The 16,503-nt window shown below is 48.9% G+C and overlaps 2 protein-coding genes across 2 annotated transcripts in view; one reads left to right on the forward strand and one right to left on the reverse strand.

Moving 5' to 3' along the window:
• Nucleotides 1-16,503, forward strand: part of LOC114685786 (zinc finger protein 667-like) — a 185,079-nt gene that overhangs the window by 41,174 nt on the left and 127,402 nt on the right.
• The window catches only part of Eddm13 (epididymal protein 13), a 31,352-nt gene that overhangs the window by 4,160 nt on the left and 10,689 nt on the right, over nucleotides 1-16,503 (reverse strand). Inside the window, exons 2-7 of the mRNA XM_037202262.1 lie at nucleotides 16,156-16,182; nucleotides 13,041-13,097; nucleotides 12,529-12,546; nucleotides 6,454-6,480; nucleotides 4,680-4,706; nucleotides 1,496-1,617 (exon numbers count right to left, since the gene is read on the reverse strand). Of these exons, the coding sequence (XP_037058157.1) occupies nucleotides 1,496-1,617; nucleotides 4,680-4,706; nucleotides 6,454-6,480; nucleotides 12,529-12,546; nucleotides 13,041-13,097; nucleotides 16,156-16,182 (278 nt within the window). The remainder of the gene's footprint in view (nucleotides 1-1,495; nucleotides 1,618-4,679; nucleotides 4,707-6,453; nucleotides 6,481-12,528; nucleotides 12,547-13,040; nucleotides 13,098-16,155; nucleotides 16,183-16,503) is intronic.

Genomic DNA, 16,503 nt, shown 5'->3' on the forward strand with positions numbered 1-16,503 from the left:
CATGTTGGATTGGTATTCCTGGGAGGCTTGCTCTTTTCTGAAGGGGAATGGGGGAGTGGAGGGAGGGGAATCTGTGGTCGGGATGTAATATATGAGAGAATAATAATTAAAAATAAAAGAATCTCCCAAACATGAGAGAGAGAGAGAGAGAGAGAGAGAGAGAGAGAGAGAGAGAGAGAGAGAGAGAGAGAGAGATTGATTGAGAACACAGTTGGCATTTCACAGGAAACAGCGCTCTTAGCGGCATGGGTCTTGTCCAAGCTAGGGAGGTGGTTCCGTGAGAAAAGCAGCTTGTGGCCACGCCCGACAATCAGAGCTCAGTCTGAGACTGGATGTAGCGATGATACCGGCAAACTGAAGTAGTAAACCTGACGCTAGCTAGAATGGATTTACTCACAGACCTGCTTAGGACACACCGGGTCACACGAAGCAGGACTTACCTGATGGAGCATTGCCCCCGATGTGGCTAGGAGATGAAGTGGTGTGCTCACCGGGCTGGGACAGAATGAAAATCCTGTACCACAATTAACGTTTATGGTCCTTGAGAAAGTTTCTGCTGGTGTTTATTCACCAGGATTGACCTCCAATTAGGCTCCATTCCCATAACAAAAGGAGGCAGCCCAGACTTACAAGCAGTCCCCACATCAAAGACTATGCCTCTTCCAGGCAGCTCAGGGGGGCAGTGTGGGGTCACAACCAACCATCAGTAAGTCCTAGCCTGCCACTAAATCCCTGGTGCGCTTATCACTAAAAACGTGATTCTGCCAGGTGGGCAAGATGCCCCTGGATAACAACAAGCAATCAATACTGATAGACTTAAATAATTCTGGCAACAGAATCTTAGCTGTGTAAATCTCCCACCTGCCCAAGTGGCCAGACTTGCAGTCTCCTGGCTGTTTAGACTGTTCAAAGTGTAAACTGGGGCCGGCACAGTGTAAAGTGCAGGTGCCTAAGGTGTATCTAAGTTAGTAAAATCATGTCTTCGTGGCTGGCAACGCTTTGGGTGTTAGCTGGAACCAGTCCATTTGCAAGTGTGCGATTGCCCAAACTTGCAATTATCCAAATTTTCCTTTATCAGTCTCTAAGTGTGCAGAATGATTTCTCTCTGGGAAGGCATTTTAATTCTAGAGGAAGGAGAGGAGGAATCTAGGCACATGGATTTCTCCAGAGACCCTGAAGAAGTTGGATATACAGTACAGAACGGAGGTAACCAAGCCATGTGGCAGAATGTAGATTAATAGAGATAGGTTAATTTAAGTTATAAGAGCTAGTTGGGAAAAAAAAACCTACGCTAAGGCCAAGCTTTCATAATTGATATTAAGTCTCCCTGTCATTACTGGGGAGCTGGCCGTCCCACAGAAGACAGTCTGACAAGAAAGTTGGCTTCGCTGTGTAGACGCCCTTCTCCCATGGTGGCTCCTCCTTCTCTCCCTTCCTAACCTGTCCCTCTCTTCCCCTTCCTCCCTCCATAGACAGGAAGGCACGGCCTCCTTACCCAGTCTCCTTTATTGTAGGACACGAAGAAAAAGGTCATCACCATGTAGGCACATCTCAAAAAGCTCCATCCGCCATGCCTCACAAGTGCCTTGGCTGTGGTGGTGGTTGGGGGGGACTTCACTAAAGTAAAAATGGTGAGAATGATTGACAAGACCCAGAAATCCATCCCTGACCCGCTGGCGCTCCAAACTTGTGTCTCCATGTATCTCCTGAGTTGAATTTTTTTTTAACGTTCAGTGTTGTGGCCATTGTCTCCCGTCTTGGTCATCACTCAACTCCCAGACAAACAATTTGCTCTTTCAGCTCCCTCTTTCTCTCTCCTCAGATCTAGGCATCACTGAGTCTAACCCATACACTGAAGGAAAAAAAACACAACAACAACAAAAAAACAAAACAAAACAAAAAACCCAAACCACTCAGCAGAAACCACTTTTCGCTCTGTGGGAACCTCACTAACATCCCTCTTTGTGTTGTTTTGACTATTTGTTTAATTTGGTTTGGTTTTTGAAACAGGACTCCATGGACTCAGGCTGGCCTCAAACACAATATGTAGCTAAGGATGACCTCTTGATCCTCCACCTCGAAAGTACTCGGATCCCAGGCATGTGCCTCCAAGCCCTTCTTACTGTCTTGATTTTCTCTTCTCTGTGTGTATGTGTGCTTTGTATGCATGCATGTGCGCGCGCGCGCGCACACACACACACACACACACACACACACACACACACACACACACACACGTGAAGGCCACAGGCTGATGTCAGAGTCTTTATCAAGCCTGCTCCACCATATACATGTTTGTTTTTTTTTTCTTTTTTTTGGGGGGGGGTTTCGAGACAGGGTTTCTCTGTGTAGCTTTGCGCCTTTCCTGGAATTCACTCTGTAGACCAGGCTGGCCTCGAACTCACAGAGATCCACCTGCCTCTGCCTCCTGAGTGCTGGGATTAAAGGCATGCACCACCATCCGGCTCCACCTTATATTTTTTTCTACCTTTTCTTTTTTTCTTTCTTTTTTTCTTTTCTTTTTTTTTTTGTTGAAACAGGGACTCTCACTGAACCTGGAGCTCACTGGTTTGGCTAGGCTGGCTAAACTCCACATGGGCCAGTGTGGAGGCTAGAGGACATCTTACAAGAGTCCTCTCTTTCTAGCACATGGATCTTGGAGATAAAACTTGGGTCATCAGATTTGGCAGTAAGCACCTGCTAAGGCAGCTTGCCTGCCCCCCCCCCTTTAACATTCTTTATTTTTTAAGATGTGTGTGGTAGTTTGAGTGAGAATAGCCCCCGCAGGCTCGTGTGCTTTATACTTGGTTCTACAGTTCCTGGAACTGTTTGGGAAGGGTGAGAAGGTGTGGCCTTGTTGGAGGAGGTAAGTCACTGTGGGTGGGCTTTGAGGTTTAAAAAGCCCTCACCTTCCCAGTTAGCACTCGCTCTCTGTGTCTCTCTGTCTCTGCCTTGTGCCTGTGGACTGTATGTAAATTCTCAGTTACTGCTCCAACGTCATACCGGCCTGCCGGCCTGCCTCTGGCCTCCCCACCATAACGGCCATGGACTCACCCTCTGAAACTCTAAGAAAACCAACCAATTAAATGCTTTCTTTCATAAGTTGCCTTGGTCACGGCATCTCATCACAGCAATAGGAAAGGAACTAAGACAATGTATTTTATTATCGTTCTGTGGGTGCACAATATGTCTGCACTGGTGTGTGCATATCATAGTGCGCATGTGGCGGTCACAGGACAGGTTTAGCTGTCTCCCCTCACCTTTACATGGGTTCTGACTGAATGCAGTTCCTCAGACTGCTCCAAAAGCTCTTTTAACCGTGGAGCCATCCTGTGGGCCCTGATTTTGATATCGGGTCTCTGTGGGGTTCTCATAATCTCCTAAAACATGTTGCTTGGTGGTTTTTTCTAATCAACATACAGCTCACAAGAGTTGGTTCTCCTCTATGGGGATCAAACTCAGGTCCACAGGCTTTGGTGCAAGCCCCTGTACTCTCTCAGCCATCTCGCCAATCCGGAAACTCAACTCTTCATTGTAACTGCCTATTCTAGGATTTCAATACTTGTTATAAATTACTATATTTTCCTGGTGACATTACCGATAACTCTAGCTTTTTTTTTTTTTTTTTTTTTTTTTTTTTTTTGAGACAGGGTCTTGTGGATCTCAGGCTGGCCTCCAACTGGCCATGTAGCCTAGGCTAGCCTTGAACTTTTCCTTTCTCTACCTCCTAAGTGAGTCATAATCCCTTTGTGGGTCAAACAACCCTTTCACAGGGGGTCACCTAAGACCATTGGGAAACACAGTTATTCACATTACTATTCATATCAGTGGCAAAACTGTACACAAGGGTCACAGCATTAGGAAGGTCTACTGCCTAAGTGCTCTGAGATCTACTGCCCTAAGTGCTCTGTGCCCAGTGGTATGTTTGTTTGTTTGTTTTGGTTCTGATATAGATGCGTACTATCCTAAGCTGGCCTTGAACTGGCCACTCAATCGGATCCAGCTTGTAGTCTGCAATCCTCCTGCCTCTGCCTCCAACGATCAGGACATCCAGTGGTCCCACCTCTCCTTTCTGATGTTACTTCTCTGTTCTGTGTTTTGAAAGACGAGTCTCACAAAATCCAAAGCGGCCTTGGACCTTCATAAGCTGCCCATGCTGGCCCTGAACTGCTCATCGTCTAGCCTCTTCTTCCTGAGCCCTGAGGTTACAGGTAGGAGGCACCACACCCACGGTGTGTGGTCCTAACGATCGGACCCAGGCCCTACCAGGCTAGCACCCTGCTGAGTTCTACCCCACAACCCAGCCCAAGCTCCTTTAACTCTCTCCACTATCTCCCTCACTCGGAGGAGGCTCGCTTCTGCTCTCTGCTATTCTTTCTTAGTTCCCATCCACGCACACACCTGTCATTCAGCTTACCTGCTCCTTTCCAAGGGAGAAGGGAGGGGTTTGGAGGTCGGCAGAAGCAGAATGCCTCTTCCCACCTCCATATGTCAGGCACCTCGGCCCAGAGGAGCAGAGGTGAAGGGAGAGGGTGGCTGAGGGCTACAGATGCTTCCCGATGACTCGGGAACCGACGCATCTGAACTCCGAACTTTCCTCGGGTAATACGTTACACCTCACTCAGAGGGAAGGTGCTACAGGAGGGAACGGAACAGAACGGGCACACAGTCCCACCCACCTTCCTCTTGGCAGTCATTTGTTTCTTCTAAGAAGGAAAAAGACAGTAGAGGAGGAGGAGAGGGGGGAGAGGAAGAAGGGGGACAGGGGGAAGGGAAGAGAAAAAAAGGAAAATTAGGGACTGCATGGGGATCCAGTTGCAAATGATGCTTCTGGGCCCGTTGGGTAAAAGGGGACCTCCCTTGGCCTCCTTGGTGTCCCTGGACTCTGGCACTGTACTACCAGGCTGCACATACGCCATCCCTGTGCACGAAGCGCCCTTTTCCCAGATACACATGCATGCACACAAATGCACACGACATGCACATGTATGTGGGTCCCCCTGTCCTTTCAAGACTTGGCTCAGGTATCACTTCCCTCTGGCACCGTCTAACACACTGGGCTCTCACGTGCCCCGCCCTCCTCTCCTCGGAGAAGAGCAGTGTTCAGGCTCTGAGCCGGCTTCTTGGGCCCCTGGTTCCCCTCTCGCCAGAATACTAGCTGCATTTGTGTGCTTGGTTTTGTTTTTTAAAATTACATTTATTTATTTGGTGAATGTGTGTGGTGTATGGTGTGTGTGTGTGTGTGTGTGTGTGTGTGTGTGTGTGTGTAGCGTGTGGGGTCTGTGTGTATGTAGGGGTATGTGTGGTGTGTGTTGTAGTGTATGTGGAGGGAGCGGTCTGTGTGTATGTAGGGGTATGTGTGGTATGTGTGGTTGTAGTATACGTGTGTGGGGGGCTGTATGTATGTAGTGGTATGTATGGGGTGTGTGGTGGTGGTGATGGTGGTGTGTGCGTGTATGTGTATGGTGTGGGGTCTGTGTGTATGTAGGGGTATGTGTGGTTGTAGTATACGTGTGTGGGGGGCTGTGTGTATGTAGTGTATGTATGGGGTGTGTGGTGGTGGTGATGGTGGTATGTGCGTGTATGTGTATGGTGTGGGGTCTGTGTGTATGTGGGCTGTGGGATTCCACAAAGGTTTCCTGGTGAAAGCTGAGCTTGCTTTACACAGCAGGGCTGCATTAGGGGATGGCTTGGTCACATGCGTGGTCACCAGATGTTTGGGATGGCCTGCACTTGGCTGTGCTGGGGGGAGGTCTTTTGCTCCACCCCTTGGCATGTCTATAAATAGCCCTTTAGAAGAGAAAGGAGGGGCTGGTGGGTTCTGACCCAGGCCCTCCTGAGCTATCCTGTGTTTCTATCTGTCTCTCTCTTCTATAGTTCCATCTACATATTCCTTATTTCTCCCTGCTCAGGAGTACCCTGGGGGGAAATGTGAGGGCTGCCCCCCCCAGTGGGGGTATGTGTGGTACTTGTGGTAGTGGCAGTATGTGTGTGTGTGTGTGTGTGTGTGTGTGTGTATGTGTGGTACGTGTGAGGGCGGTGATGGCGTGTGTGTGTGTGTGTGTGTGTGTGTGTGTGTGTGTGTCTGTTTGTTTGGAACAGGATCCTACGTAGTGCGGGCTGACCTTGAACTCGAGGTCTGACCCTCCTGTGCCCACCTCCCGAGGGCTGGCATCACAGGCCTGCACCACCTCGCTCAGCTTGCCAGCTGCAGCTGGGGATGTGTTTCGCATGTTGTGTTCCCTGTTCTGTCCCAACACCTAGAAGATAACTCAGCACAGAGGGGAACGTGAAGTGGCGTCTGTTGGTGAGTAGGCGATGTCATATGGTTATCCTGCTAAGTGTGGTGGGGTTGAGGGACACAGGGCTGGATGGCATCCAGAGGCTCCTCCAACCCCCAAACCTAATCGCTCTGTATATTCAGAAACAAAGAGGATGGAGTCACCAACTCACCGTTCAGCACTTGGAGGCTCAGCAGACCTAAGGCAACAGAGACGTGCAAATAGAATCACAAAGGTAGCCAGACAGAACTCAGGTCAACAGGGCCCCAGGCTCACCAACCCCTGTTTGCTAACGGGCCCTGCAGAATTCTGACCGACTCGCTTGCTTGCCTGCCTGCCTGCTTGTTTCCTCCCTCCCTCCTTCCTTCCCTCCCTCCCTCCCTCCCTCCCTCCCTCCCTCCCTCCCTTCCTTTAGATATAGCAGAAACTGGGAATAATAAGTTGATGATGCAATGCATCTACTAAACTTGCTTAGGAAATAAATATTAAGCTACACAAAGCAGCACTTAGCTAAAGGAGCTCTCAGTTCGTCTGCCCAGAAGACTGTGATTCTGCCAGGCAGATAAGATGACCCTGGATGACAGCCGCCTGGCAAAGCAGCCCGTTCATCTCAAGATGACTATGACAGTATTTTATACTGTAATTCCCTCCATCTGTCCAAACAACCAAAGCTTGGCCTTTCTGTCTCTGTGAAACATGTTTTCATTGCTGAAAACGTAACTCGGGGCTGTGGCGCTCTGTAAACTGACAGGATTTTCTGTTCGGAGCTGGTTCCCCTCTACGCAACGAGCTGGAACCACTCAGACTCACTGAAGAGTTTTTCCGTATTAATCTCTAGGTGGTGTAGTAATTTCTCACTGGGGAGGTGTGTTATGTCTATGACATATTCTTTAACACTTTCTCTTTGGGGACAGGGTCACACTGTGCAGTCCTGGCTGAACTGGAACTTGCAATGTAGCCCAGGCTGGCCTCAAACTCACAGAGGTCTTCCTTCCTTCGCCTCTGGGGCTAAAGGGGTGTGCCACAGTGCCCAGCACACCCATTGTCTTTCTCTCATCATTATTATTATTGTCGTCGTTGTTATTTTTACTGGTGTATATATGTTTATGCATGTGACTGTGAGCACAAGCATGTTCTAAGAAGCATGCAGATGTCGGAGGGCAACTTGCAGGAGTCAGTTCTCTCCTTCCTCCGTGTGGGACCTGGGAATCTAACTTAGGCCAGCAAGCTTAGCAGCAAGTGACTTTTCCTGCTGAAGCATCCTGCTCCTCTCTCTCTCTCTCTCTCTCTCTCTCTCTCTCTCTCTCTCTCTCTCTCTCTACCATGTGCACAGGCATGCATACCCGCATGCATGGAGGCCAGAGGTCAAACCCAGGTGTAATTTGCCAGGGGCTTGTCCATCTTATTTTTAGAAACAGAGTCTCTCATTGGTTTTGAGCTCACCAAATAGGCTATGCTGGCTGGCCCATGAGCCCCAGAGATCCGCCTGTCTGTGTCTTCCTTGCACCAGGATTGTAGGTGTACACCACCACTCCCGGCGTGGGTTCTGGCCATTGCATCACAGATCCTGAATTTTCCGGGAGGCCTGCACCCACTGGCACCACATTTCAGGTTCCCACCTCCTCCCCCGCTTTGGCACACAAGGCAATAGAAAGAGGCCTGGTGCACAGGGCCCGGGCCCCCACAGAACGAGGTGCTTACCGAGGATCTCTGTGGTCCGCCCGGGAGGCAGGAGGTAGAGATGAGTCCAGGGTCCATGAGAGAGGAGACCACAGGAGGGAGAAATAAATCCCAACATTAAATGGTGGGAGACAGGGACGGATTGTGCTCAGAGCCCAGGACAGTGGGCCTGAGATCAGAGCTGAACTGATGGGATTGGCCTAGGAGATCTGGAGGTCAGTGAGAATCTGACAGCGATGGAGGACAGAAGGGATAGTCAGGGCATTAAAATGTATTATTATCTTTACATTTATTTATTTTATTTCACGTGTGTGGGGGTGTTTGCCTGCATCTTTCTGTGCACCACATGTATGCCTGCTGCCCTTTAGAGGGCAAAGGAAGGTGTTGGGTCCCCTAGAACTGGAGTTGCGGACAGTTGTGAGAGGCTATGTGAATGCTGGGAATTCCAGTCTTCTGGAAGAGCAGCCAGTGCTCTCAACACGAAGCCACCTCTCCAGCGTGTGTGTGTGTGTGTGTGTGTGTGTGTGTGTGTGTGTGTGTGTGTGTTTGTGTGTGTGCAAGTGCCTACAGAGGCCAGAAAAGGGCACTGGAGCCCAGGGATCTAGAGTGACAGGTGAATGTGAGTCACCCAACTTGGGTGCTGGGAATCAAATTTGTGTTTTCTGAAAGAACAGCAAGCACTCTTAACCACCCAGTCACTTCCCCAGAATCCCATTTTAATAATAATATTGTTGTTGTTGTTGTTGTTGTTGTTGTTGTTGTTATTTGTGTGTGAGTGCAGGTGTCTACTGAGGCCAGAAGAAGGCATCAGATCCCTGGAGCTGGAGTTCCAAGCAGATACTGAGCCACCAGACGTGGGTGGGATCTGAACTCGTATCCTCTGGGAGAGCAGCAAGTGCTCTTGATCACTGAGCCATCTCTTTAAGCCTCTCTTATAATCTTTCCAGTTACATTGTATTTATTTACGAATGTGTGTGTGTGTGTGTGTGTGTGTGTGTGTGTGTGTGTGTGTGTGTGTACACCGCAGCATGCACGCAGAGGTCAGAGGACAACATGTCAATTCTCTCCTTCCACCATGTGGATACTAGGGATCAAACTCAGGCTTTTCCCTCTGAGTTATCTGGCTGTTCCTACATCTGCCTTTTTGAAGATGGAAGCAATGGCGGTCCCACTCTGGACAGTCCCTGAGCGGATGGCTGACCTCCAGGAAAGAATTAGAAGGGGAAGCAGATGAAAAGAAGAAAACTGTAAACTTACTTTTCAATACTGTTGAAACAGAAGCATCGAGGACAGAAAAATCCAGATGGAGTTGTTGAGTACCAGCGGAAGTGAAGATCCGAGAAGAAAAGGTGTTAACGATGCCTGGCCTTTTAATCCCGCCCAGAGCATCCTCAGTAGAGGCCCTCCCCACACTGGATGTGGAAATATCATCCAGTCCAGTCCAAATGCACCGGTGAGGCTGTATACAGAGATGCTGGATCGTCTGTGACCTGATGTTTTAAGACACACTCATCCTTATGACTGGAATCCCCTGGCCCTGGTTTCCCCTGGGGATTGATTCATCCTCCAGTACCTGGAGTGGATCAGAAAAGCATCTCTACCCTTTTCTCTTTCCCCAAGTGAGGGAGGAAAAGCTTGGTTCCTGGTTTTTTGTTTTGTTTTCTACCTATAAGTACACATGACTCTTGCTGTCCCATGCTGTAGGGCAATGGGGAGATTGGAGAATCTGCTCAAATTCTGGGACCCCTCCATGCAGCCCCAGGAAGTGAGTGGAGCCTGAAGGGCCACCTTGAGTCTCCTCCACAAGTAGCTCTGAAAACAGCTTTCTTGCAGGGTGGGCGGTTTGTGGCACACGCCTTTAATTCCAGCAGAGGCAAGAGGATCTCTGTGTTCAAGACCGATCTGGTCTACAGAGAAGCCCTGTCTTGAAACTGCCCCCCCAAAAAAAACCCAAAAAGCAAAAAAAAAAAAACCCCAAATAACAACAAAAACCAGCTTTCTCTTCTCTTTCCTCTCCTCCCTTCCTCTCCTTCTCCTCCCTTCCCTCTCTTTCCTCTCCCCTCCTCTTCTTCCTATTTTTTTTTGGGGGGGGAGGTGGAACCTCATATAGCCCAGGCTAACCTCAAACTCAATGTGTAATTGAAGCTAGCCTTGAGCAGCCAAACCCTCCTGCCTCAGTCTCCAGCGGGCTGGGATCATAGGCATGTACCACCATGCTGGCTCCCTCCTTTCTTGTTCCCCTCCTTCCAAGTATCTGGAAACACCCAAGTTACCAACCAGAAGGGAAAAACTATAAAAATTATTTCTTGTGCTAGGCACGGTGGTATATACCTATAACGCCAGCACTGTATATGTATATGCCTGTATATGGCTCCACCACGGAGCCACGCCCCCCAGCCTCTTACTGGGGGATTCTAGGCAGGGGCTCTACCACTGAGCCACACACCAGCCCCTCACTGGGGATTTTAGGCAGGAGGTTGAGACAGAATCAAGAATTTGAGGTCATCCTTGGTGATATATGGAGTTTGAAGCTAGCCTGGGCTACTTAAGACTATTCCATCAAACACCAAAGGACATTAACTGTAAAAGGAAAAATAACTTACTTTTCACTGGAGGGCAGATTGGAAGCAGAATCAAGTGATCAGTGTGGAAAAGAAAGGGAAAGAGAATAGAATGAATATTAGTACCTCTGCCCCTGGTACCTCCCTTTTTTTTTTCCTGGTAAAATATTTCAAAGAGTGCTGGGAGTATTCTGGGAGTATTCCTGTGTTCTGTTGAACAAACTCAGAAAGCAGACCAGGTCTGCAGGATCCCCAAGCAGCCTTACCATTCTCCTCTGGCCTCAGCCTTACCTTACCTGTGGGCATTATCAAGTCTAATCTGAGCTATTTCCCATCAACGCCTGCACAGGCTGAACACCCCTAATCCAAAATGCTCCAGTGACAAGCTTTTTGAGTACCAATGTGATGCTCAAATAGTTTCCCTTTGATTTGTTTTATTATTTTTAAGGCTTATTTTACTGTCATTTATGTATGTATGTCTGTGTTAGCAGATGCCGTATGCATGCCCTCAGAGGCCAGCTAGGGTCACAGGCAATTGGAAGCTGTCTTAGGTGGGTGCTGGAACCCTAACTTGAGTATTCTGGGAGAGCAGAAAGTGCTGTTAACCACTGAGTCCTCTTTCCCTCCTCCATTTGTTTTTAATTTCTGAGATAGGGTCTTCTCAGTCCATAGACCCAGGCTAGCCTGATCTACCTACCAACTCACTGGGCAGAGTGGAATCCAGCCAATCCTCCCGCCTTGGCCTCCCAAGCACTGGAATTACAAGTGAGAGCCACCACATCCAGCTTTGGAGTTAGGAGCTGTATGGATCGGATTTGGGGTATAGGGTGGGAGATGCTGAATGGGGAGAGTCCATGTCAATGGCCACAATTCTGAAAATGTTTGAAACTTGAAACACTTCTAGCCTCGGGCATTTCAGTCAGGGAAACTAAAGCTGCCCCAGACGAGAGAAAAGAAGAATTTGGCTCAGCCAATCAGAAACATCCAGTATACTTACTTTGTGCAATCACGGACTTGGCAATGGGCTGGACCAACTAAATCAATGGAATTGCTGTGACCTATCCATCATCCTATCTGCATTATGGTCCCTCTGTCCCCTGTCCTTCAGCCCCACTGTCCTGTCTGGACAGAGTTCCCCAAACTACTCTGGTTTTTCTCTGTCTAACTTGTGAATTACTTGCTATAGCAAACTTTGTTGTTGTGGTACTGGGAACTCAATATAGGGCCTTGTGCATGCTAGCAGAGCACTCTACCACTGAGCCACACCCCAGCCCCTCACTGGGGGATTCTAGGCAGGGGCTCTACCCCCCCCCCAGCCCCTCACTGGGGGATTCTAGGCAGGGGCTCTACCACTGAGCCACACCCCAGCCCCTCACTGGGGGATTCTAGGCAGGGGCTCTACCACTGAGCCACACCCCAGCCCCTCACTGGGGGATTCTAGGCAGGGGCTCTACCACTGAGCCACACCCCAGCCCCTCACTGGGGGATTCTAGGCAGGGGCTCTACCACTGAGCCACACCCCAGCCCCTCACTGGGGGATTCTAGGCAGGGGCTCTACCACTGAGCCACACCCAGCCCTCACTGGGGGATTCTAGGCAGGGGCTCTACCACTGAGCCACACCCCCAGCCCCTCACTGGGGGATTCTAGGCAGGGGCTCTACCCCCCCCACACACACACACTGGGGAATTCTAGGCAGGGGCTCTGCCACTGAGCTATTCTCTGTTTTATTTTTTATTTTGAGACAGAATTGAAGTCACGGCTATCTTGGGCAGCTTAGTGAGAACTGGTTTGAAAATAGATGTAAAAAGTGCTTACTGATGATGATAGCTCATCCTCAGTACAGCACTTGTCTAGAATCCCCCAGTGAGGATCTGGGCGTGTGGTTCAGTGGTAAAGCACCATACCAGCATACATGAGTTCTGAGTTCAATCCCTGGCGATATGGGGTCGGGGGCGGGGTGGGGGAGGGGGCAGGTAGTTGGGGTCATAACTTTAAAAGTACTTACTTTCTTCTTCTGTCCTGTCTGTGAGGAGGAAGAATGAATGTAGCCACGTTCAACAGGGGTGCAGAGAGACGAGGAGAGAGGGAGGGGTGGGAGTGAAGGTGGGTACGGGGGAAGGAGAGAGAGAGAGAGAGAGAGAGAGAGAGAGAGAGAGAGAGAGAGAGAGTTATTAATAGTTTTGCCACCACATAAGCACCCCCGACCAGTCAGAGAGCAGAGATGGGAACGCTATCAGAAGGTGGGCAACTCCACTCTCTGAATTTCCAGGGTAAGACAGGACTCAAGTCCGCAACCACTCTCTCTCCTAATAAACATTCACGGAGCACCTGCTGCATCCTGGGCCTGAGCAAGATCTGGGTGAGACAATATCACCCCAGTGAACAATATCCATGGTTTTCCAGGAGCTCGCAGAGGAGGGGGACCAAAGCCTTGTGAAGTGGGACAGAGGTGTGAGTAGTGTTCTGGTCAACCTGCAGGACACGGCGGGAACTTATAAAGGGATGGTGGCTGCTGACCTGGAGTGGTTACCAGGGGAGGCGTCTTGGAGGAGGATATGATGTTTTGTCTGAAACCTGAAAGATGAGCAGGGGTTAGCTGAGTGTAGGAAAAAAAAAAAAAAAAAAAAACCACCTTGGAAGGGAAAGGAAAAAATTATTCCAGACGTGGGGAAGAGTGTGGTGATGGTTCTATCTGGAAAGAACTCAGCTGTAAATGGGGCCGAGAGACACAATTACAGCTGGGTGGTGAAAAGACACGTGAGCAATCTTAACATCTTAGACTGCATCTGAGAACAAGGGAGGTGCTGCCGAACAAACAGGACTCGTGTTCAAGTCTTAGCTCCTTCGTCTCCTAGCTGTGTGACCCTCTTCCTCCATTTCCTCAACACAAACACAAACACAAATCCAGGGAAGCTTGGAAAAGGCAGTTAAGAACGCTGGCTGCTTTGCCAGACAGAAGTTCCGGTTCCCAGCACCCACAGGGTGGCTCACAACTGCCTCTCACTCCCGGCTCCGGGGGATCTGATGCCCTCTTCTGGCCCTGTGGGCACTGCATGCACTTGGTTCACAGACATACATGCAGACAAGACACCAAGACACGTAAGATTAAAAACAAATATATTAGAAAATAAAAAGAAAGTGAACTCCAGGTTCAGTGAAGAGAGCTCGTCTCAAGAAAAACTCAAGTGGAGAGTGGCTGCAGAAGACAGCCAACATTGACCTCTGGCCTCCACAGGAGCGTGTGTGGATATACACACCCACGCACACACTAACGTGCACACCTGTCTACACTGCACATATACACAACGGAATCATATTCAGGTGGTGCACACCTGTGATCTCATCACTCAGGAGCAGAGGCAGGTAGACTGGGGGTTCAAGACCAGCTTGGGCTGCACAGGAGACCTCTCAAAAAAAAGGAAGAGAAGGGGAATCAGAATAGAACAAACAACCTTAATACAAAAGATTCCAGAATGAGAGATGTCACTGTTAAAACTGGAGATGTCCTGGCAGCACAGGCACACACACACACACACACACACACACACACACACACACACACACACACTATGATAGCATGGCTTGGTCTCTCCTCCTCTGAGAGAGGAATAAAGAAACCTGCAGATGATCTGAAAATCCATTAGCTCATAAGGTGCTTAATAACTTCTTTTCTTGGTCTTTCTCGGCAGGATTTCAAATCCCAGCTCGACTTAGGATAGTTTTATATTGTCTGCTTCAGGGGGCCTAGGATCACGTCGGAGACTATTTTCCTGGAGTGTCTGTAGGGGATTCTCTAGACAAAATTAACTGATCCTGGAAGGACCCACTCTGACTTTGGGCAGTATCGTCCCATGGGCGAATGAGAAGGAGTATGTGACCCGAGCGCCTGCAGTCGGCACTCTATGCTTCCTGACTGTGGATGCAACACACCCAGCCGCCTCAGTTTCCCCACCATGCTACCCCCTCAAACTGTAAGCTGGGTGAACCCTTATTTTGCTAAGCTCGGGGTATTCTGTCACTGCCATGAGAAACATAACACATACAGCCTGGTACTCCCTGTGTAGCCCAGACTGTCCTCGAACTTATGACCTTCTTGTGCCTCCTAAGTGCTGGAGTTACAGATGTGAAGTAGTACAGTTTGTTGTATCTTTTCATTTCATTTTAATTAATAGGTGTGTGCGCATGCGCACGCGTGCATTGTGGCACACATATGGAGATCAGAGGGCATCTCGAAGGAATCACTTTTCTCTCTCCACCGTGTAGGCCCTGAGGATTGAACTCGGGTCATCAGGCTTGGCAGCAAGTGACTGCTCATTGAGCCATTTTGCCGGTCTGTGGCTGAATTTTGATCAGTTGCTACTCTGTCCCCGATGACTCTGACCTTACCTGCTCTCAACTCCAGTCTGATTGTACAGACGTTAAAGGAATACTGTTCTACCATATCCTAACCTGTGGGTTGTGACCCATTTTGGGGGGAGGGTCACATATCAGCTATCCTTCATACGAGATATTTATATTAAAATTGATAACAGCAGCAAATTCACAGTTATGAATTAGCAATGAAATCATTGTACGTTTGGGGGTCACCACAACCTGAGGAACTGTATTAAAGGGCCACAGCATCAGGAAGTTGAGAAGCACTGGTTTATACATATATACACATATATGGATATATATTATAATATCTACCATTACAGCTATTAATGCCACATAAGATTGATATTTGGCCAAAAACAGAGGCAGGGGGATGGAGAGATGGGGGGTAAGAGCTCTGGCTGGGCAAGCATGAGGACCTGAGTTCTGATCCTTAGCACCCATATAAAGAACTGGCTGAGGCCACCTGCACCTGTACGTATCGCTCTGTAGACCAGGCTGGCCTCAAACTCCCTCCCAATACCAGGGAGATACAGTAGAGAAGGATCCCAGGCACTTGCTGGCCTGAGCCAACCTAAACATGGTGAGCTCCAGGTTTAGTGAGAGACTGTCTCATGGAAGTACTAAGACTGGAAGAGACAGACCAGGATACCCAGTGTCCTCCCTGGCCTTTGCATGCATGCACAGGTGTGTATACTCACTCCCCTCCCCCCCCACCCATCCCAAACACACATCAAAACATTTGGGACAGCAAGATAGGTCAGCCTGTAAAGGTGTTTGCTAGCAAGTCTGAATGAAGATCTGAGTTTTATTCCCAGGACCCTCATGGTGGAACCATGGAACCAACTCCCACCAGGTCTCATCTGACCTCCCCATGCATATCTCGGCACAAGCATCCCTTCAAAATCAATATTTTTTAGATTTAAATTTAAGCTGGGTGGTGGTGGTACACACCTTTAATCCCAGCACTTTGGGAGGCAGAGCCAGGCAGATCTCTGTGAGTTCGAGGCCAGCCTGGTCTACAGAGCAAGATCCAGGACAGGCTCCAAAGCTACGCAGAGAAAACTTGTCTCAAAAAACCAAAAAAAAAAAAAAAAAAAAAAAAAAAAAAAAAAAAAAAAAAGTTAAATTTAAAGCCAAATAAACAAAGCATGGAACTGGGTGATACGTGAGGCATTCTGTGACCTCACTAGGTATGCATCACCCATTGACAAGAAAGAGCAAAGACTGTGGGTGAACGACATAGATCCACACTTACCATCCGGGGACAGTCTGCTCATCAGCCCTGAGGAAGGAGACAAAAAAAATGTTGTTAACACACCCAGCAATTGCAACAGAAAGAAAATCCACAATGAATGGATTTTCCCAGTCCGACGGATTCAGCCAGCTCTCTGGGGGGAAGTGCAGCTATGGTGCCCTAGGTATTGAGGCCAAGGCCATTTAGGATGGCAGGACGTAGAGCATTTAAGTTCAGTTAGGTTTTTTAATGTTTTTTTGCCCCCCAACAATAGGCAATAAGTTTCCATTTCTTTGTGGCTTTTTACCCCCCAGCAGTTTCTCTTTCTCTGGGATGCAGCCAATTTTCCCTCACACGAGGTGCATCTCT

The sequence above is a fragment of the Peromyscus leucopus genome, chromosome 1 (genome assembly GCF_004664715.2).
Source record: "Peromyscus leucopus breed LL Stock chromosome 1, UCI_PerLeu_2.1, whole genome shotgun sequence".
Lineage (NCBI taxonomy): Eukaryota > Metazoa > Chordata > Mammalia > Rodentia > Cricetidae > Peromyscus > Peromyscus leucopus.